Source organism: Pangasianodon hypophthalmus, chromosome 4, assembly GCF_027358585.1.
Source record: "Pangasianodon hypophthalmus isolate fPanHyp1 chromosome 4, fPanHyp1.pri, whole genome shotgun sequence".
NCBI classification, from domain to species: Eukaryota; Metazoa; Chordata; class Actinopteri; order Siluriformes; family Pangasiidae; genus Pangasianodon; species Pangasianodon hypophthalmus.
Window position 1 is genome coordinate 32,463,139 of NC_069713.1, and position 22,917 is coordinate 32,486,055.

Consider the following 22,917-nt stretch of genomic DNA (forward strand, 5'->3'; position numbering starts at 1 on the left):
TTGTTGCAAACTCCCTGTCTGGAGTAAAACGCAGCTCGTCCTTCATTTATTTTCTGCAGACAAGAATCAGTCCCTAAGAGAATGCTCAGAGTGATCGCTGCAGACTCACACCCGCTCTCAAGCTGGTCCTATAAACAAATGTCTTCGGGACTAAAACCGAAAATGACCATTTCATGATCTTGTGATTTGCACTTCACCAGATGGAGGCAATTCACAAACTCCTCACACATTACTACAGCTTATTCTCTATTCCAGACCGTGCAAGAACTTTTCCTGTAGCAGATAATGTAAAACACTCAATCCATTTGTACAGGCAGAATACATTTTCTTGGAAATTCTGTCAGGCATCTTTATAAGTGAAACGTGAAGCGTCGCAAGCCTGTAAAAGCGTCTTCTTCAGCTCACAAAAACACTTACAAATATCATTTAAAATGCAAGCAGAAAATCTTCTGGTGGATGAAAGAATTTTTAAGGCCAAAGACAAAAGTTAAAAGGAAAATAATCCACCCTGAATGACTTGCATATCTTCAAAGAATATTTTAGCTTGCGCTTCTTTGGGCCCATTTTCACTTAGTTAACAGTGTTCCCGATTACCCACAATGCCATTCGACCACCTGCTGATGAGTCCTGCCAGTGGAACTTCATCTCTACCTACAGAGAGATGCAGCGGCGCTTTAGTGTTTTAGTCTGTCCAGCTCTCTAACTTGCTCATCTGTTCAAACAGATCAGCTTCCAAAGCTCCACTGTCATCAACGTCATCATTCTCATCATATCGTAGATCGCCGAAAAGCTGAGCCGAGTCTCTACCATAACTCAGCACAACTGCATCACACAGCTGCAATGCATTCTGGGACTATCAGTCTGATATTTGCGCCAACGTCTTCGCTGCCTCTACGTTGGACTTTCTCATTAATCTGCCAATATCACTGGAAAATGGCGAGTGAGAAAAGAAAGCTCATTACCTCTTATGTTTGAGATCACGGAAAGATTTTTTTCTTCTTATAAATGCCACTGTGTGTTGAAATTTCCCACTGTGACATCAGCGTGACACACAATCGCAAATAACGAAAATACGGCCTCAACCAACAAATTAGCATATTGCAAATATTACCATATATAAATATTTAATATGTTTCAAAGCAGGAAGTGTAAAATTTCTTGGGGTTCGAATCATAGGACCTTTTGATATGGATTTAAAACAAAGTAAATTTAAAAAAAGAAGCTGGTGCTTTCATTGTGGCACCACAACACTGCATATCGATGAGATTATTGTGAGCTGCTCTGTGTGAACAATGACAGAGTGTTCTTTCCATTTGACTTCAGCGTTGCACTGACTGACTGGCTCATTAGCTTTTGCATCGAGTGCAAATGGCTTTGAGTCTCTTAGGGCGTTTTTGAGGCATAATGCATTGCTTTGCAATGATACATGACGTGTGATGTATGAAAGTCTATGTGATATACGTATGAAGATGAAGCGAAGTTAGATTGATATGCAAGGGTTTCAACAACCGAGAAGCCGACATGACGTTCCTGCAAAGGTGACATCTGCACAGCATTCGTAGGTTTGTATAAATGTATCGCGCTGCTGCAGTTTACTCCCACAACTCACACGTGCTGCGAATGAATATGCACCATAATAAAATAGGACAGAGGGGGTAAATCTGGCACACGGGCGCAGAATAAATCCTGCGCCGCGTGGAAGTGACGTTCGAGCATGCGAACTATTCGCTTGCGTAGCATGAATACGCAAAAACAAACAACTAACTGAACTGGACTATGTTTTAGGGGGGAAAAAAGAGTAATAAAGCACAAAGAGTTGTACAGAGTGAAAAAAGAAAAGATGTGTATAAATGATGGAGGGATGGATAGATGGAAAGATTACAAAAAAAGAGACAAGCAGAGAGAAGGAGAGATGAAGGGATGGAAGCAGAAAAAGAGATCGAAGCAGCTCAAGAGGGAGGAGGACATGTGTGAGCAAGCTGTGTCTCCAGCTGTGAATATTACTGTCAGCGCAGAATTTTAAATAAATAAATAAATTAATAAATAAATAAAATAAAATAAATAAATAAACACGGCAAATTAAAAAGAGGCTCATATGAACCACCACAGTTTTAATTATGGATCTTTTCATGCACGCAGAACTCGGTTGCGCTTACTGGAATTATAGCCATCACCTAATTATTTCTTTCTTATCAACACTACTGAGATTATTTTGCACCATTTTGTCCAAACTTTATAAGCACATGAAGGACAAATTGAAACCTCTTCCACCCAAGCTATGCCAGGTGTGGGAGGCTCAGGTCATTTTAATTAGCACTGAATGAGGCACAGCCAAATCCTGGGTGTGTGGGTGTGTGTGTGTGTGTGTTCATAAGCTGTAGCTAAAACCTGCATCTTAGGAAAATCAGATATCCGATTCAATTTACATGCATACAGAGAGAGAGAGAGAGAGAGAGAGAGAGAGAGAGAGAGAATGACTACTGGGGTAAATCGGTAAACAGGAGCCGACCCAGAGCCCTGCAGCGTGGCTGATGCACTGGGAGGTGCATTTCAAATGTGTACGAGTCCACGACAGTATTTAAATGCTGCATGCATTACTATCAGACCTGTATTTTAGATGCACTTCACGTAAAAGAGGATGAATAAACAAGGTATATGAAGCGGTCTGCAAAAACCTGTCGGGTTGCGTTGCAGCTGAATTGTGGAAAATCTGGTTTTGACATCTCTGCTTTAAGGAAACATCAATATATTTTACCAAAAGACATGGAAATATTTCTTATTTAGGATCTTTTCTAGCCATGCCTTAGCATCTGCCTGCAAGTCAGTCTGTCTGAAGAGGCCATGATTTGATGTCCCTGAATCATCTTAACATCATCATCATCATCATCAAAACAGAGAAGAGTTCTTACACACTGTGTACACACAACAGTTTTCAAATGTTTAAATAAACTAATAAAACGACAAAGAGGTTCATAACAACTGGACCGAACTGGCTTTTACCGCAGGTGAAGTGGACTTTCTATAAAATTTAGCAGTAATGTTGCTTTTCCATAAGCAGATTAAGTTATAAATGTCATGGTACGCTTCTCACTTTTGGGTGTAACCAGACCTCAAAATGCTAGACTCATGCCAAAATGAATCACACACTATATGGCCAAAAGTATGTGCACACCTGATGATCAAAGCCTTATGTGGTTTTTCCCCAAACTGTTGCCACAAAGTTGGAAGCACACAACTGTACAGAATGTCTGTGTGTGCTGTAGCATTACAGTTTCCCTTCACTGGAACTCAGAGACTCAAACCTGTTCCAGCATGACGATGCCCCTGTGCACAAAGCGAGCTCCATGAAGACATGGTGTGTGAAGGTTGGAGTGGAAGAACTCGAGTGTCCTGCACAGAGCCCTGACCTCAACCCCACTGAACACCTTTGGGATGAAATGGAACACCGACTGAACCCCAGACCTCCTCGACATCCCAACATCAGCGCCTGACCTCACTAATGCTCACTAATGTGGCGCAAATCCCCACAGCCACGCTCCAAAATCTAGTGGAAAACCTTCCCAGAAGAGTGATGGTGGTTTGGGACTAAATCTGGAATGAGCATGCATGGCTATGATGGTCAGGTGCCCACAGATTTTTGCCCATATAGTGTATTTTTCAGTAGTTTTATACAGTACTATATATAGTAGAAAATGACAAAAGTTCACTGTGTGAAGGGTTTTCACAGGCCACACAAATACCACTTCAAAAGTCTGATCATTTTTAAACTTCAGTCACTGTTTTGTCACATATGCTTATTGCACATGTTGTTGTTGTTGTTGCTGTTGTTTGTCGTCTTTCAACTGTTCCTGTTCGAGGTCGCCACAGCAGATCATTGGTCCGCATGTTCATTTTGGCACAGGTTTCATGCCGGATGACCTTCCTGACGCAACCCTCCCATTTTATCCAGGCTTGCGACCTGCAAGGAGAGTACACCTGGGGTCTCTACAGGATTAGTCTGGAATGTTGAAGTTCACTTGAGCAGATCTTCACTCTCTTTCTCTGGGTTCTTATTAATGCTGCTCACATGTTCCCAGCATCCCTTGCATTTCTTGGGGCGAGCAGGCAGCAAGCTTATGGTTGAGTGTGAGAGACATCTATGGTGCCATACAACAGTTAAGTTCATCAGAGTGATGTAGGCACCCTGCAGAGTGCACTCCCATTATAGTAGAAATGACTTCTCTCTCTCTCTCTCTCTCTCTCTCTCTCTCTCTCTGTCCGCCTCTCTCTCTCACTCTGCCTCCCTGCCAAGCTGCTGAACAATGGGAATCACTTTAACTCCTGTTATTCTGCAAGAAGGCATTCTGCCAGGCTCTGACAAGGGAAGAAAAATCATTTGCCACCTTCCCCTCAGTGCCCCTTTGCTCAGCATGGGAGAACCATGAGGTCTGCTGATGTATTCCACCGATTTACGGGCTTGAGGGTTCTCCTCAAAATCGCTGAGTAATAGACAATGTCTGCCTAACGATATTTCTCAGGTCAATATTAATTCAGTTCATATCAATTTTCAGCCACTGCAGAGTAGGTGTTCGATAGGCTAGTTGGCTAATACATTCACTAGCGGGGAGCCGCTGACTAGCCGGGCAGGTGAAAAAATAGTGATGGTTAAAAAAAAATAATAATAAAAGAAATCAGGCTAAATGTACGTTGTTAGTCTAAAAATGTTTTAGACCAGCCAATTATACAGTACATTGCACATGGTGTCTCTTTTCTCCTCTGCTTTAATGGAATGTTATGACTTTGAGATCACATTGTATGAAGTGTAGAGGCCAGAGACCATGCCAGTACAACTCTCAGATCATTATCAGCCTGGAAAAACCTCCCAGATGCTGCTGCACTGGAGGCTCAGTGCTTAAGAGATTCTGAGTTGAACCCCCAAGCCCCAGTACTGCCATGCTTCCTCTGTCGGGCCCTTGAGCAAGGCCCCTATATGTTCCAGGGGTGCCATATCATGGAAGACCCTGCACTCTGACCCCAACTTCCTCAGAAACTGGGATATATGAAGAAAAGTATTTCCCTGTACTATAATGTATATGTGACAAATAAAGGTTTCTCCTTTTTCTGCTGTAGACATAGCATCTTCCATTCAAGACAGGCTGGTCACTGAGCTATAAGGACGGACATGAGCTTCCATGCTGCTCGCTCTCAGTTCCAGGGTCAATTATTTTTAGCCTGTCCATTTTAAGAATTGGTATGTCCTTAAATATTGTAATATGACACACAGATTTATTATTTTGCACTTTTATTGCACTGATTTTTTTTTTATTAACAGTAATACCTAAAAAGCACTGAGGCATTCATTGAGTTTATTTATCACCATATAACTGCACCAATAAAATACACTTTTGTATCATATTTTTTTTGTTCAACTAGTAAATTAATAGTGCCACCCCTAATGCAGGGTCAGTACAGTCATAGACCTCCATGACTATGGAGAGAACCTTACTTTTCCAAGTGTGTGTGTTTATTTTTCTGCTCAATTGCTAACAGCTTAGTCAGCACAGCACATGCTGCTTATTCCTGCCCTATCCTCCTGATCCATCACCCATTTCCCCCCTGCTCTCTGACTAAATGCCCTTGAGATTGAATGCTTGCTAAACCCCATGACCCAGAAGGTACTTCCAGTTAGCCCTGCTGGTCCATTCTTCAGTAGCCTGACTCTGAGAAGAAAAAAACAGCGTGAAAGTACCTAGTATTAACATAGCCTTACATGGATTTAGGGACCAATCCAAAAAGTGTGTGGTATGATTTCAGAAGCAGTTTTTGTGGCCTGCTGATATCCACAGATCCCCTTCAAAAAAAAAAAAGGGAGTCCACAGGGAGCCTGAGTCTCTTCCTCCTCTCTACTTTCTGAATCGGACCAAATCATCAGCACTAGCAGAGGAGAAAGTGCTGTTTCCACTCAGCATGAGCTGGAACTAATTCATGTTCAAATTATAACAGCTGTCAATGTTGCCATAGCATGGAAGTGCTTCTCTCCTCCCTCTTCCACCTTCCTCTGACCTTCCCCTGCGAATCCTTTACGCTTGGATACCTGGCCATTGGGATGCATTTTTATTCATTCTAACAAGCGGCCTTTAGTGCATCACAGACCACAGGAATATCTCTAACCTAGTGTAAGATCATGGAAATGGACTAGCCTGGGACAAAACATATCTGACTGTGCATAAGTATTCGCCCACCCTGAACTTTTCCACCTTTTGTAGTGGAACTGAAATGGACTCGGTTGGAATTATACAGGTCATGAATATTGAAGAAGGGGGAAAATAAATCTAGTTTGCTAAACTATTTACAAATAAAAATATAAGTAAAAGTAAAGAAAAACTAGTATTTGTAGAAGCTTTCGACACTGTCGCATAGGAACCCATAAACTGGTTCTGGTTTCCATCAGATGTCACATATGTTGAATGGAGTCTACCTGTGTGCAATTAAAGTGTCACATGATCTGTTCCTGGGGAATGTGGATGCCCATTATTTGGGTCAAGGGCATTTAGAATAAAAGGGCATTTAGTCAAGTGTTGGAAATCGAACACTTCTCATCACCCTGAGGACACCGTACCCACAGTGAAGCATGGTGGTGGCGGCATCATATTGTAGGGATGCTTGTGGACAGCAGGGAATGAGAAACCGGTCAGGATTGAGGGAACGATGGATGGAGCCAAATACAGGGCAATCCTAGAAGTAAAACTGCTCCAGTTTGCAAGAGACTTCTGGTTCAAAAACCAAGAAGCTGAATGTGTTAGAATGGCTCAGTCAAAGCCCAGACCTCAGTCCAATTACGGATCTGTGGCAAAGACTTTAAAATTGCTGGTTACCAATGATCTCCATCCAATCTGACAGAGCTTGAGCAATTTTTGGCAAGAAGAATAGGCAAAAATATCAGGATTTAGATAGTATTCAGTTAGAAACATATCCTAGAAGACTTATGAAGCTGAAAACGATCATGTATTTTACTCCTAAACTGAGTAATCTATGGGACAGTCATGACTGACAGAGCATACATATCTCCAGGAGAGCTACAGTACATATACAACTTGCCCCAGTCTACAGATTTGTCTCCATCACATCTGTCTTCAAACTTGATTTGAAGCTGAGCTTGTCATCATCTTGCCACACTGTCTTATTTTAACACTCTATAATAATCGTCATGTGGACTCTCCAATGCACAGGTTTAGGTACACCAGTGGAAATGAGATTTATGGGCTTATAAGGGCATAAATGTTGCTGTTAATAAATGTGATTTATGATGTGCTGAGAGCACACGGTAAGTGTTTTGATGAGTGAGGGGAAAGAGACCCATTTGGGCACTTGTGTTTTATTTTCAGTGTGAATGATTGGCCTCTGCAATGCTTTTAAAAGCAAGCCAGATGGAGGCAGACAAAAGAGGAGGGAGAGAAAGAGAAAGAGAGAGAGAGAGAGAGAGAGAAAAGAGTTAGCCCTAAAGGTAAATAACAATGTTTGTTTCCTTTGAGTTTCTTTATCTCGCTGTTATTCACTCAGACTGCCAAACTGCCAAATCTGTGTTGTGGGCGTGTGATGTGTGTGTGTGATTGTGTGTGTGTGTGTGTGTGTGTGTGTGTGTGTGTGTGTGTGTGTGTGCATATGTGAAGGCCAGCACGAGTGACATTAAATATAATGCCAGTGAGTGTTTGAGTCCCTCTGCACGTGAGACTGTATATGACTAGTGTGAATGTGTGTACATGTGTGATAGAGGGAGCTCAGGCTGCGATGGAGACAGATGGAGTGAACGCGTGCTTGTGTAATGGATGATACGAAAGCGTGAGCATGGACACCCTCACAGACACGCGCCCATAAATAAAAAGCTTCCAAACTTAAGCAGATTTAAGTGTGCTCCTCTCCCTTCCTTCTGTGTCACTGCTACTTCTCCTATTCTTACAGCCTGTGTTTCTCTGTTACATCTCCCTTTTTCCATTCTCTCATTCACTGTCCCTAAGGACAAATTACCATGATTATCATTTCTCTGCTCTATTCTTAAACTCCCTCTCTTCTACCCATTCCTCTACTTCCTTCTCTCGACCTCCCTCCTCTTTTTCAAACTGTCTCGCTCGCTCGCTCGCTCTCTGGTTTGGACTCAGTACCTGGCACAGGCTCTAGAGAAATAAATTACTAATATATATATGAGAAAAGCCTTTCTGTATCTTCGTCTTTCATCTAGTCATCACATTTAAAAAAAAAAAAAAGACATTGATCTTATCAGGCATACCTATGTAGTCATCTGTCATGAAATCCATTTATCTGTCCATCACACAGCCACCACAAGCTCTTCCCTTCCACATTAAGGCACGTTAAAACAAATCCAGCCTAAAGTCTACATCCATTCCAGATGATCCACGTTCTGCAAATGACCAGCGCAAAGACGCGACGTTCGTGACGCTGCACCTGAAATTAAAGTTCAGTTTACGAAGGCTGTAGCTCATCATGCAAATGCTAAATACACTCCTAATGAAGCGCGAAGATGCTGTGAAATCATACGATCAGCACACGACTAAAGAGGTTAATGTGTTAATAAATGTTTTTATTAAATGAAGACTCTCATGTCAGAACAGGTAAACAGTGTAGAGGATATTAATACAGCTAATATGCCATTCGATTAGTCTATTAATTAGTAGCGTACATTTTTTCTTCTTGTTGGCTTTGGCTTCTTTAACAAATGGAAAATTGGCAATATTAAAAATGTTCTGCTTAATGTGTTGAATCTCTGATGCCTTCATGACCTATGTGCTGTTACCTCGGTTGCCAAATCTGTGCAGCAAAAGCATCCCAAATGACAAGGTAAACAAACCTTCGCCAAAGTAGAAAATCACCTGAGCACGGAGAACACGGAGCAGACACTCCAGAAAAAAAAAATCACTAGATAATTATAGAAATGATATTCTGTAAAAGCAGCTACCATTTATTTTCTCTTTTTTTTCCCCAGTCCAAATCTCCAGAGCACCTCGGATGCATATGTACCATGATACAAACAGTATGAAGAACACAAGCCATAGAATGTAAACTCACAGAATCTGATCTGAATTGTGAAATGCTTTTGGTGTATGGGTATGAGAATGTGTGACCAGTGAGTGGTAGTTGGGTCCGAACTGTTTTTAATTGGAGCTTGATAACCACAAACCTCCACTTGTAGGTTTGTCAATGAAAAAAAACTTGAAACTTTCTTTTTTATTATTTATTTATTTTTTTCCCAAATGTGTCCTATTAAAAATGAATTTAAATGGGCCAAAGAAGACGCAACATGCTGTCCCCGCTGTCCACTGAGCTGGAGATTGTAGAGCTGGACTTTGATGATTTGGTGGTTGAGGTTGTGAGAGAGAAAGGACTGCCTTGTGCATATCACCTACGCTAAAAAAAAGGAAAAATGGATTATGTGGTTTGTCAGATTTAAGAGAAGTATAGTTTACATGAAAAATATGAAGTTTCTCATCCAAGCATGATTTCATTGCTTAGACTGAATGTTTTTAATAACTAGATGGAATTATGTAGCATGAGCGTGAGCAATTTATGTAGTATTAACGTAAACCATGTATGAAATCCCACAACGATGCTGGCACTGACGAGAGCTATAACTATAGTATTAAATTAACGTGATGAAAACGTGCGGTAGAGTAGCACGGTGGTAACATGGCTGTTGCAGAACGCCAGTGACCTGGGTCCGATCTTCACTTTGGGTGAGTGTATAGAGTGAGATTTTATTCAGAGCTTTGAAAATACATGATCAACCCATGCTAGATGTACCAAAACAAACTGTGTGAATGTAACTCAAATCAGTCAAGTGGAACACGTTCGCATTTGAATTGAGTAAATTCAGTGAGCTTTTTTTCCAGCATAGGCTACTCAAACAGTCCTAATGGATGCATAATACTGTATACGTCTTTTTTTATTATTATTTTGGATGTATTAGGTTACGCGACAGGATGGTCAGCATTGGTTCATGCACACGGACAGGGGTTTCTTGCATCACAGCTCAGTTTAGCAGCTCGCCGACGACCCAAAACACACGGCATGTTCCACGTGGTGGAAAATAGTCTCCTATAACCACGGCATTTTCGACAGGCTCCTCGGCGGGTGTACCAAATGCCGAAGCAGTGAGAATCTCCCGGCAAACAGATTGGAAATCAGCAGACATATAAGCAGTAGGTATGACATCTGTAACAAAGCAAATTTCAGAGCAATCATTTCAACATAAAGTGACTTACAGTGATTTTTATTATGGTTGAGCTGCACATCCCCAGTGACTTGCTTACACGTGGATGTTTGAAACTAGCATCTAGTTTTCTTATATCTATTGAGAAACACACTTTGCATGTTAATGTGTGCATGCGTGGAGGTTTGTACACCGGTTTCATCTTGCAGCTTAGTGTGTCTGTCCATGAGAGTTTGGTATGTTTTGATCAGCTCCCAGTGGTGCAGCCGGAAATAAATTTCAGAGTGGCACGCTTCTGCATTTTGAGTGGATGCCAAGCCGTAAGAGAAGTGGCGCTATTGTTCAGGATTTGTCACTTTCGTTATTTAAAGCGCAATCTAGCCTCAACGTAAAATCACTCCAAACCATGTAGCTAAACGTGTTATGATGTGTTGAGAGCAAGGTCGAGTGTTTTGGGCATAAAGATATGTTCGGCCTAAAATAAAACAGCTCATCACCCACGGTGAAGCATGGTGGTGGCAGCATCATGCTATGGGGCTGCTTCTCTTCTGTTGGAGCTCTAGTCTAGATAGAGGGAATCATGGATAGCTCCAAATACCAGTCTATTCTGGCTAGAAACCTGCAACCAGGTTATTGTACTTTTTTTTTTTTTGCTTTTTTACCCCCCACTAAAACATTTCTCTTTGTTTTTCACTTGGATTGTTGCACTAAAGGCAGAAAATGACTGATGCATGATATAGCTTTGTTTCATTTCTTTGTTTACATTTGATGTTTGGCTTCGCTTAAATATGAAGGAATCATAATGTTGACCTCTTTGACCAGTTTTTTGACCAGTATATCGCAAATACTGCACAAAACACGTGATTTGACGTAAATAATCAGCTGCATACATACAGTATGTTACGGTACGCACCCACCAAGAAGCATCTGGCTACGCCTCAGCTACGCCTCTGTCAGCTCCATGCTAATCCACTCACAGAGAGAAAAATGTGAGGCAGAACTGACCTTGCAGGTTTTGGATGACATTTTTTTTTAAAGCCATTTCAAGTAATTGAGCAGAATTGCAAGGAGGCTGCCTTTGATAGTGTTATAAAATACCTGCAAGCACAGTTTGAGATAGCCAAGAAGAGAAATGGATAAGGTGAGAGTGATATAGGCAGATAGACTGAGAAAGAAACATAAGATGTGAGCAAGCAGAGACAGAGTGAAAGAAAGAGACAGAGATATTAGGGTACTCTGGAGGAGGTTTAACCCCAAGGGAAGCTACCATTTCTCATAGGAACACAAGGTTTTTTTTTTCCTCGAAGGAGCTGCAAAAATTCTTAATAAAAAGATGAGTGAAGAAAGGAGAAGTTATGGCATTAGGTTAAAATTTGGAAACATGATGGCAGTTATTAAAACCTAACCACGAAGTCATTAATCTTGTATTTTACAAGATTTTAATTGCCTGCCATTTAAAGTTTGGAACAGATTTAAGATCATTCAAATTAAAATCTCAACTAATGCGCCTTTAATTCTGTCACGTCTCGTTCCATTAGGACCTCACCTCTTGTTCTTTCAGATTGAGAGGTAAAAAAGGACACGTCTTATTCAGGCACCTTCTTAAGCAAACTGACAGCAAGTCAATTAATTATAAAGTGCTTTTAGAAAATGACCTTTTGCACAAATTTGATTTCTGACTAGTTCTAGTGCTGATTACAAAATTCGAGTGTTCAAGGCAAGCAGAAAGTCGTCCAAACCCAAACCTAAATATAAAAGTATCTAGAGAACAATGCATTATGCAATGCAACCAATTATCCCCAACCTGACACTATTTCCTTATTTTCTAATTGTCTCAACATGATTATTGGAAGAAGACTATTTCCCAAGACATTAAACTTTCCAAGTCTAAGCCTATTGTGCGAATATTGCCAGCACTGCCAAATAAATAACCACGGACACCTTCTATTCAACACAAATTTGTCTAAAGGACTGTTTATCCCCATCTAATCCTAGTTCCAGTTTAGAAATGTGTGGATGTTCCTTCCTGAGTTCTTTAAATATGTGCCTTCTTCAAAATTCAGTTACAGCACAGCACATGGAGAGAGGAATATTTACTGTGCTGCATACTAATCATCCATATCCTTTTATTTTTCTGAGGAAAATGGACAACATTTTACATTTAAAGCCTCATGTTCTGTTCATTACATAGGTCATTTGACCTGATTTACTTTCTGGCAATATGTAACTGTCATTTCAGCTTCATTATGAGCAACATAAAGAATATGCCTGCAAATAAACTAAAAAAAACTCCTCCTCCTCCTCCTCCTCCTCCTCCTCCTTGGGGGCAGGTATGTGAACAAGTAAGAAACGGTGAAAAACATCAAATCTGCTTTTGTTTTAATAATGAAATAAGCTGAATATAAGAAGGGGAACATAAATGTGATGAATCTTGGACACTACAGTAGCCCTTGAAGACAAAGACGACACATCTAAGTTCATCTAATTACTTATACTCATTTATGGTCTTTTCCACCAGACAAACCACGCAAATGCGTAGGACCCCTGAGATCATGGGGCCTCGTGATGGCCACAAGCAGTAAGCTGAATAAAAACACAAAAATAAAGTAAAATAAACAAGGTCTTTCTTTTCTTTTTTTGACACTGAAGTGTCCGTGAATAGTGCATCACATTAGCTAGCTAATAAGGCCTCTTGAAAGCAACCATGAAATGTTCGTATCCTAGTGGCATCTAAAAGAAAACTTTAAGGATAAAAGTCCAATACAGAAAGCTTGACAGAATTTCTTGACATGTCTGACACAAGCATGACGAGGTTCTGGACACACACTTGGTCAAAGGAAGAACCTGTGGCTGCAGTTGCATTGGGCTCACCGGTTCATTCGGTACACTCGCAATGGCTGTGTTTTACAGTCAAGAGCTACAAGACACAAGAGCTTCCAAATATGAACGCCAATGCCATTTATCAGAAATGTAAGAAAGCCTCCTCAAGCAAGCTATTATAGGAATAATAGTTCGAGGAACCTGACGGATGCCTTACTGTACTAGCAGACGTAAACAAAAGCTGCTGGAAACACAAGAGCTGCACGATTTCAAAAACAGAAATGTGTCATAGCACTGAATGCAACTAGATAAAATGGTAAAGCAAACTTAATGTGGATGATGATGTGGAACTTTGTCTAGACTGACTAACAATGATGTGAGCTTTTCAAATGAAATTCACATAAATATGGACAAAGGAGAGAAAATACATCTGAACTGGCTAGTATACTTTCTGAGTTCTGGTTCTGAGTTTCTTCTTCTGCTTTTGTTTCAGTATTTGAAAGAGGAGGCAAGTTTGCAGTTGGATTTCACTCATTTGTGCAGAAAGTGAGCAGAATATTTAAGGGAAATGTATTATTGTTTGTCCTTGGATTATTGCTTGTCTGTGAAAACAGGGAGAAGGATAGCACATTGGGACGAGGCTCCTGGCTATCATATCATGGAGGACATTTGTTTTTCTCCAAGACTGCAACCATTCTTTTTTCTGTCACCGCCTCCAGTGAGTCCTGTAATGGTTCTTGGCCTCATGAATAGTGCCAGGTGCTCGCTGTCGCCTACGTTGACGCTGCCACCCCAGCAGACCACAGCATAAAAAGAATGCTGGCCATGACAGCCTGATAAAATAGCTCCAGCCTGAACTGGCCTTTTCTGTACAGCATGCCAGTGTTATCAGTAACATAAGTGTTCAGGAAGGATGATCTGGCACCCAGCTTCCTTCAGCTTAAATATAATGTATTAAGTACAGCTGCTCTTTCATGCAATTATCCAATCAGCCAATCACGTGGCAGCAGCACAGTGCATAAAATCAGGCAGGTACAAGTCAAGAGCTTCAGTTAATGTTCACATCAAACATTAGCAATGGGAAAAATGTGATCTCAGTTACTGTGGCGTGGTTGTTGGTACCAGATGGGCTGGTTTGAGTATTTCAGAAACTGCTGAACTCCTGGGATTTTCACACACAACAGTCTCTAGAGTTTACACAGACACAGGTCTAGTTCTGCAGATGGAAACTCCTTCTTGAGGAGAATGACCAGACTGGTTCCAGCTGACAAGAAGTCTACGGTCACTCAAATAAACACTCTTTACAATCGTGGTGAGCAGAAAAGCATCTCACAATGCTCAACACCTCCAAACTTGAGGTGGATGGACTACAACAGCAGAAGACCACATCAGATTCCACTCCTGCCAGCCAAGAACAGGAACCTGAGACTATCATGGGCACAGACTCACACAATCTGGACAGCTGAAGAATGGAAAAAGACCAAGAGATGTTAATCCTAAACCTGCATGATTTTAAACATTGCGCTGCTGCCTAATGATTGGCTGATTGAGCAGGTGTATAGTTATTCCTAGCAAAGTGAAGTTTCTTTTTACATGAAATTTGAGAAATTAAAAATGTCTATTTTAAAATATGCAAAAACCCTCTGTGGCAGAAAATTCTTTGCACTGTACTGGGAAACTATGCAGAATAAATATTTTGGGTTATTAATTGCTGTTATTTTTTCTCTTCAGCCACATCTTTTTGTGTTGTTTTAAACTTTATATTTTTTATGTAATGCATAATTAAAGTAAATAAAAAGAGAGAGAGAGAGAGAGAGAGAGAGAGACGGAGACAGAGTGAGAGAGAGAAACTACAATAAGGCCAAAATTTGCAATGCACTCAGTCCTCCAGCCCCACAAGGGCATCGGCATTGTCAGACTCCTAAAGAAAGCAAAGCCTCTTAGCCATGCCTGTTTGTCAGAGCATGTCCTACACGAGCATGTACACATTCACAAGTGCTGTGTGTGAATGAACAAACATAAGATCTATCGGCGCAAAGACTAAGAAATACTGTGCATTTGTGTGTGTGCGTGATGGAGTGTGTATACTATGTATGAGATGTGCGCACACAGGCATGAGAATGTACTGTATGTGTGTGCTACTATGCAAAGTAAGAATTTTATATTTGTTTTTTAATCATTTAACATGAACATACGCTAAATACACTGATTTGCAAAACTATTTACCCGTCTTGAACTTCCCCACATTTTATAGACTTACAATCTGGAACTGAAATGTATTTATTTGGAATATTAACCATCTGATTTACACAATATGTCTAACATTCAAAGGTATCTTTAAAGGGAAAGACAATTAAAAACAAATACTTGGCAGAACCACCTTTCGCTGTAAATACAGCTGTAAGTCTTCTGGGATGTGTTTTTATCAGCTTTGCACATCTGGAATCTGATTTTTTCCCCCCATTCTTCTTGGCAAAGTTGGTGAACAGCAATTTTTAAGTCTTGACACATATTCTCAACCAGATGAGACTTGACACAATTCTCAACCAGAGATCTGGCCTTTGACCGGCTCATTCCACCATCTTCTGGAGTGGTTTTTGTTTTGGAACCACTCCAAGGTAGCTTTCACAGTATGCTTAGGGTCACTGTCCGGCTGGCACGCCAACCTCCGCCGCAGACCCAAGTCTCTTGCAGATTTGAACAGGTTTTCGTCTAGGATTGCCCTGTATTTGTCTCCATCCATCTTCTGCTCAACCATGACCAGTTTCCTGCTGATGAAAAACATCGCCACGACATGATGCTACCACCCCCATGCTTCACTGTAGGTATGGTGTTCTCAGAGTGATGAACAGAGTCAGATGTTTCTACAAAATGTAGTGCTTTGTGTCAAGATCAAAAAGGTCAATTTTGGTGTCATCTGATCAGAGAATCTTTTCCACATGTTTGCTGAACCCCCAATACGTGGATTTCTTCATCTCCTTCAGAATTATCCTTGGCCTCTTGGTTGCTTCTCTGACCAATGCTATCCTTAATACTAAATAAGTTTGCAAAGTATGTTGCTTTTTTTCCCACCACTTCAATGTTATCGATTATTTTGTGTAGATTCATGAAATATAATCCCAATTATGTCCACTTCAGTTCCATACTACAAAATATGGAAAAGTTCAATAGGATAAATGCTTATGCAAGCACTATATCTGTATGTCTGTGTGTATTAGTTGTACTCACTCTGGGTAAAATGGGGCGGATTGTCATTGACGTCTGTCAGTTTCACAGTAACTGTGGTGGTTCCAGAAAGTCCGCCAAGATGGCCACCCATGTCTTTAGCCTGGAGGACTACGAGATACTGATCCTGAGTTTCTCTGTCCAAATCAGGGACTGCTGTGCGCAAGATTCCTGAGAGAGAGAGAAAGAAAGAGAGAAAAAGAGAATGAGAGAGATGAAATCCAATAACGCTGCTGCAAGGCCCTTGAGTAAGGTCCTTAACCCTCAACTACATGCTTGAGTTCTATGCTGCCTCACTTGTAAGGTGTGATGGATAAAATTGTCCATAACAAGCATCAATGTTATATAATTTCTTCACACTGCCATTATATTGTCAGGAAACCTGCACTATTGAAACTAAATAACTTACATTTTGTACTTGAAATAATTTATAAAACATCATGTTGCGAGTATACCATGAAATATTTCTGAACATTGTCATACTCTGTGCTAATGAGACAAAGAGAATGCCATGCCACGAACACAGGACAGAATTAGGTTAATTATACTTAATTAGCATTCAAAACCTTTCAAGAACAAAAAAAACCCCTTCTCATTCATATCAGCATGGGGTTCACAAATGTCAACAAAATTAATTAGGTTTCATTAGGCGGCCAAACAGAATCAAAACACGAAGGACCTCCATTTTTCACTGACAGACACACAATACCCAAAGTGATATAGAAACATAACATGAATACGCTGGCACAGAGAGCCTTGTCAATACATTTTCACAAAATTCACCACCCCTCTTCTTTGCTCTGTCATTATGTCTCGTTCTTGTTCTACTTTAGCCAACCCGCTCTCTCTGGCACACACACACACGTACACTCGCCTCTGTACACCCACACACACAAACAAAGCAAACACTAGACTCTGCACAGTTCATACGGCTGCCAGCCAATCACCTCGCCAAACACAGCAATGCACAAGTGGGTTTTTTTTTTTATTTTGTTTTTTTTTTTTGTTTTTTGGCTAGAATGGCCTCTCTCTCGTCCTCCTACCTAATAAAAGCCTCGTCCCTCTCTCTCCAGCAGGCTACAATGGGACAGTCGAAAGCCCTACGATGAAGGGTCTTTTTCCTGCCATGCACAAGTGCGTTTCTGATGACCATATTAATAATTTAAAGGTTGCTGTAGCAAATAAAAAATGACATTCAATTCGGTTCTATTTGTGTAGCGCTTGTAACAATAGACATTGTCACAAAGCAGCTTATCAGGAATCCAGATCAGAGTTAGATCCCTAATGAGCAGCCATGAGAAACTCGGGAACAAATGATCTTCTGGGTGACACCAGAAAGTCGGATTATAAATTACTCCTCTTCTGTGTACTATAAAGTCAGATAGTATTAAGTGAGTCCTGGGATGGGAACAGGACAGTCTTTATGATTACAGCAGTAGTTCTTATTACAAATCTACAGTGTCCAAGTGAGGTGATCCACTGAAGCAAGGGTGAGTCCTGGACATAAACAGTTTTAGGGAAATTCAGATCAGATTCACATTGGAAATCCATGTGGTACCATATAGAGCAGAAAGTAAGGCACAAGCAGAAGTAGAGTATCAGGATGAACATGCCGTCTTTTTGTTTTCAAGTCTGGGTTGCTAAATTTGTCATATGCTGCTGTTTATGCCAAAATGAGCTGCAATAACAAGCAGGTAAGAGAAGGAAACAAGAAGGAAGGCAGCGTGTGATGTGTTGCGATGAGGGAAAAAAGGGGAGGTTGGGCAAAGATTCTGCACTTGGTTTCATATTTACTTGGCCGCCTTGGAAAATCCTTCACATGGTCAAATTTTGAGTTCTACTATACAATCATAGGAAACAGAAAGTACACCCTCTTTCATTTCTATCTTTTTATTTATTAGTGCCTAAATAACAATTGGTTTCCTCATCCTCATCAACTTCTATAAACAAACAAATAACCTCAGGTGACCACAAACATAACAGATTTCAATATGCAGTCATTTTTTTTCCCAAAAAGTAAACCAACATTCAGAAAACAAGTGGGAAAAAATAAGTACACCCTTCCTATTTCCACAATCATTAAGAGAGTAATTAGCAGTCAGGTGTTACCGATGAAATGCACAAGAATAGTTAATCTATTCTATAACTATTATATAACAATTCTATAACTATAACTACCTCTATAAAAGCAGAACTTTTGGTAGTTTGGTGTTCTCGAGCAATCAGGTGTGTATCTACATCATGCCAAGAAGAAAGCACATCAGCCATGACCTCAGAGGAGCAAATGGTGCTGCTTATCAATCTGGGAAGGGTTATAAGGCCATCTCCCAACAATTTGAAATTCACAGTAAGAAGGACTGTTTAGAAATGGAGAGCCTTCAAGACAGTTGCCAGTCTTCTCAGGAGTGAACATCCCAGCAAATTCAAGATGGAGATGTTTGGTCATAATGCACAGTTGATAATAATATTTTGATTAATATTAATGTCACTAAAATGAGTGCTGAGGAGGTAGCAAGACTGTCAGTAGAAAATGGATGTGCACTGAGTGCAAAACTCGGATTGTGTCTTGACCATGATCAAGAACCGGTTTTATCTTTATCACAAAAATTTACAATTTATGAAACTATATGGAAAAAAAGAAGAAGAAACCTGATAATGAATATAATGTACATAAAGATGAACTGAGGATGTGATGTACAGCCAGCGCTAGTGTCCAGCACCAATTAGTTATCAACAGAAATGACCTTTGACCTCAAGCCTAAATAATCTGACCATAATATAACTTTAGTCTGATGGTTTGTAATCTATTTATGTCAATGAAATTGAAGGTTTTGAATTTGCTTTGTCTGTGCCTGAATGTAATATGATGTACAGACAGCGGTTCAGGAGAAACCACCTCAGAAATCACCTTTGACCCCAAATCAACTTTGTTTTGAATTTGACCCATTAATGTAAAAAAATCTGAAGTTCTAGTTCTAGACATTTCTAGTCATTTCAATGTTTAAAAAGATCTCATGCTTTGGCAGATAATTTTTTAAATTTCATTTTAAAGATTTGATGAGATAACAACATAAGATCTGCCCACGGACTAAGAAAATGTAAAGCAGCTAAAAAGAGTCTGAATAATCTTATATTTGATTTATAATTATCTCAAACATGAATTAGTCAAGATATTTTCACTTGCTATTCACAATGCAGTGAAAATTGGGCATGAATAAAAACATCGCTGCGTCATTTTGGTTAAATATATTTACTGTATGTTTCCTTAAAAGCAGAGATGTCAAAGTATATTACTGAGTGAAACTCAGCCTCCCTAGACCACCAAGTCTTATTACGAAAACACACTCCCATATAGGAAATAGTTAATTATTATTGAAAACCTCAGTTATGGCTGGTGAAATTGGAAAAGCCTGATTGAAATGGACAGACTCACCTGTCTGTGGGTCCACAGAGAAATGAGGCTGGCCTTGCACCAGTGTGTAGACCAGACGAGCACTGTTCCCATAGGTGGGGTCATCAGCATCAGTCGCTGTCACTTGAACAATGGAAGTGCCTGTGAGAGAGAGAGAGAGAGAGAGAGAGAGAGAGATGGAAACATCAATACAGAACAGTACACAGCACTCATCCAACAATGCCTGGTCACCAAATGACAGCTGACCTCGAGCGGCAGACTTTTATACAAGCTGACACATTCCCCCTTCCTCCCTCACCTTCTTTCTTTTATTTCTGTCACTTTTCTAACCGAATATGAATGCATTATTCGGAACAGATAATATCTTTATCTAAACAAATACAAATACCGATTCAAATATGAGGCAGACTATTTGTTTTTTTCTTTGATTTTTCTTGATTTTTTTTCTAGAAAGCTTACTAGAAATGTCACTGTGGACACTTTGGACTCATTGGCGCAGTCAGATATGAAGCTCGCACAAACAAAAAAAAAACAGCACATCAACGGCATTAACGTGAACATCAATGCATTGCGATGCATTGATAAGGTTCGTTCATTCATCCTTAGTATCTTCCTGGTCAGGATTGTGGTTGTTTCAATTAGGCTACTAGTTTGTTTATATTTTGCAAACCATATTTGTTGGAAAATATCGCAGGCAACTACAAACAAAAATAATGACTGTGCAAGTGGCATCTGCGCACATCTCCAATTATGAACTCGATGTAGCTGTGATGTAGCTGAGTTTGAGAAACTCCCAGAGCTAGAATTCACACACCATACTGACAATGCTGCCATTACTACATCTGGGCTTGTTTCCAGTGTTTTACAGTGTTTTGGGGACATAGTGGTTTAAAAAAAATTTGTTAGGCCACGCCCACTTTGGGGTTAAATCCAAATACAGATACAGGTATGAATATTTGGAGCACTAAACAGATACAGACACAATTCATTCACCTTCTCCCTTTCCCTGCCTTCTACCACAAGGTCCATCTCACATCATTTCTCTTCATCGCCACCCCTAATTCCCTTTCGTCCTCTTTCTCAATCGCTCGGTTTGTTGATTTCCCCTCCCCATCAATCCCCTGACCCTCGCTGACTCCCACATATCCTGTTTCCATCCTCCATCCCTGACAGTTAGAGACTTTTTTCTCTCACCAAATAAATCAAACACTGTCATCGATCATGTGAAGGATGGAAATTGTTGGGGGAAGAAGGAACAAAAAAAAGAAACCTATACAGTTGAGAAGAAAAACCCTGTTTCCTATGGGGCATTAGCTGACGAGCTATGAGGAAGGAAGGGATTTGTGGGCACAGCTGTTGCTGCTTTCTGACAACAGAGACCTGACAGTGTCATCTGGAATGAGCGCTGGGCGGGGCTGCTCTGATTACTGATCTATCACAGGTACTTAAGAAGCAGCGGAACATAAAATGGAAGACTCTGGAGCGAGAGAGAGGGAGAGTTTGTGTGTGTGTGTGTGTGAGAGAGAGAGAGAGAGACAGCAACTGTTTTGATTCACACTGCTACAGGATAATCAGACAAGCAGATCAAAAACTGATGTGTCACTGCGAGGTTGACGCAACATTTACACAAACACAGAAATCTGTGCACATTCATCTTAAGAAAAGCCGAAGAGTAAGTCACAGTTTCGAACGATAATGTATTCAGATGGGGTAAAATGTTGAAACTGAATAGAACTAAGAAAAAAAAAATGACTTCCACAAACTGGAGCATTCAGTACACATTTCCAATGCTGTCAGATTTGCGGTAGTTTTTTTTTTTTTTTTTTTAATTAATTCAATTCATTTAGTGCTAAAGTGGTGCAAATATGTCTTAACGATGCTTTGAGCATAGATCTGCGCATATAAATGAAGTATTATAACTTGAAAGATAAATATTTCCATTTCAGCAAACCAGGAGTTATTACGACCATTAAGTTTTCAGCACTGTGAAAATTACAGAGTATTCTTGTTCTGGGTTTTACACGACAGCTGACGAATGCCAACATGCCGACCTTGTCAGCGCTCGTGCACAACGTGCACCTGTATAAATAAATCTGGGTGTTGCAAATCCCAGGGCTATGGGAATGTTTCACAGGTGGTTAAATAAATCTCCGACACCTGACCCAGTGCAGTTACCTATGTTGGCCATCTCGGAGACGGTAGCGCTGTACGGCCCGTCTTCAAACACAGGCGGGTTGTCGTTGATGTCCTGCACCCTGATGATGAACTGGGAAGAGGGCTCCAGGGCACGCTCTGTCTGGCTGTCTGTTGCCGTGGCGATAAGCCGGTACTCGTCCTTCTCCTCTCTGTCCAAGGGCTTCGTCACATGGATGTTGCCTGTCTTTTCATCAATCACAAACACCGACCCCGCCCCTTCGCCTCGAAGCACGTACTTGGTGCGCCCATCGCCTCTGTCCATGTCAGTGTGAAGCTGAGTGAAAGAAAAAGAAAAGGGGGGTGGTGAGAAATCAGAGCTAAAAGATGAGAGGAGACCGTAAACAAAGCAATGGACTGAAACATACCAGTATTGGAGATTATACAGTATACAGACAACCTTCGTTGATATCAAAGAAAAAGAAACTAGCCATTAATCTCCAAGTCTCCAGAGATCAATCAGCGGATAGAAACGTACAAATTTGATAGGAGGAGAAAAATAATCATGAACAAAATAAAATTCATTTCCAGACCAGGAGAATCAGATGAAGGTTTAACGTTGATTGATTCATGGTAATTAAAGCAAACGTTCATTAAATACCACACCGTGGTAGCGACTAGAAAAGCGAAGTGAATATGAATTGACTTAATTGAGTCATTCAGCATTAGGTCTGGTTTATACTGCTGTGACTGCATATCCATGGTTCTCCAGTTTCCTCCCAAAAATATCCCAGTAGTGGATTGGCTATGCTAAATTGCACCTTGGTGTGAATGTGTGTGTGTGTGTGTGTGTGTGTATGGTTCCCTGCTGATCCAGGGTGTATTCCCAGCCTCATGCCCAGAATTCCTGGGATAGACCCCGGATTCGCCGCAGCTTTGATCAGGATTAAATCGTTACTAAAGATGAATGAATTAACATAAAACTTTAAAGGAAGTATGTTAGAAAAGAAAAAAGAAAGTAAAGTCATGAAAGTTAAATTGAATTAAACTGGCCAGCTACAGCTGGTATAAAGCCTCGCAATTTACATTTGCACATGTAACAATATCATGATGGAAGTTTTCCGAC

The 22,917-nt window shown here is 40.5% G+C and overlaps 1 protein-coding gene across 1 annotated transcript in view; it reads right to left on the reverse strand.

Moving 5' to 3' along the window:
* LOC113540461 (uncharacterized) overlaps positions 1 to 22,917 on the reverse strand; it is a 122,612-nt gene that overhangs the window by 35,537 nt on the left and 64,158 nt on the right. The window contains exons 3-5 of the mRNA XM_026936968.3: positions 21,834 to 22,128; positions 19,680 to 19,799; positions 16,250 to 16,417 (exon numbers count right to left, since the gene is read on the reverse strand). Coding sequence (XP_026792769.3) covers positions 16,250 to 16,417; positions 19,680 to 19,799; positions 21,834 to 22,128 — 583 coding nt within the window. The remainder of the gene's footprint in view (positions 1 to 16,249; positions 16,418 to 19,679; positions 19,800 to 21,833; positions 22,129 to 22,917) is intronic.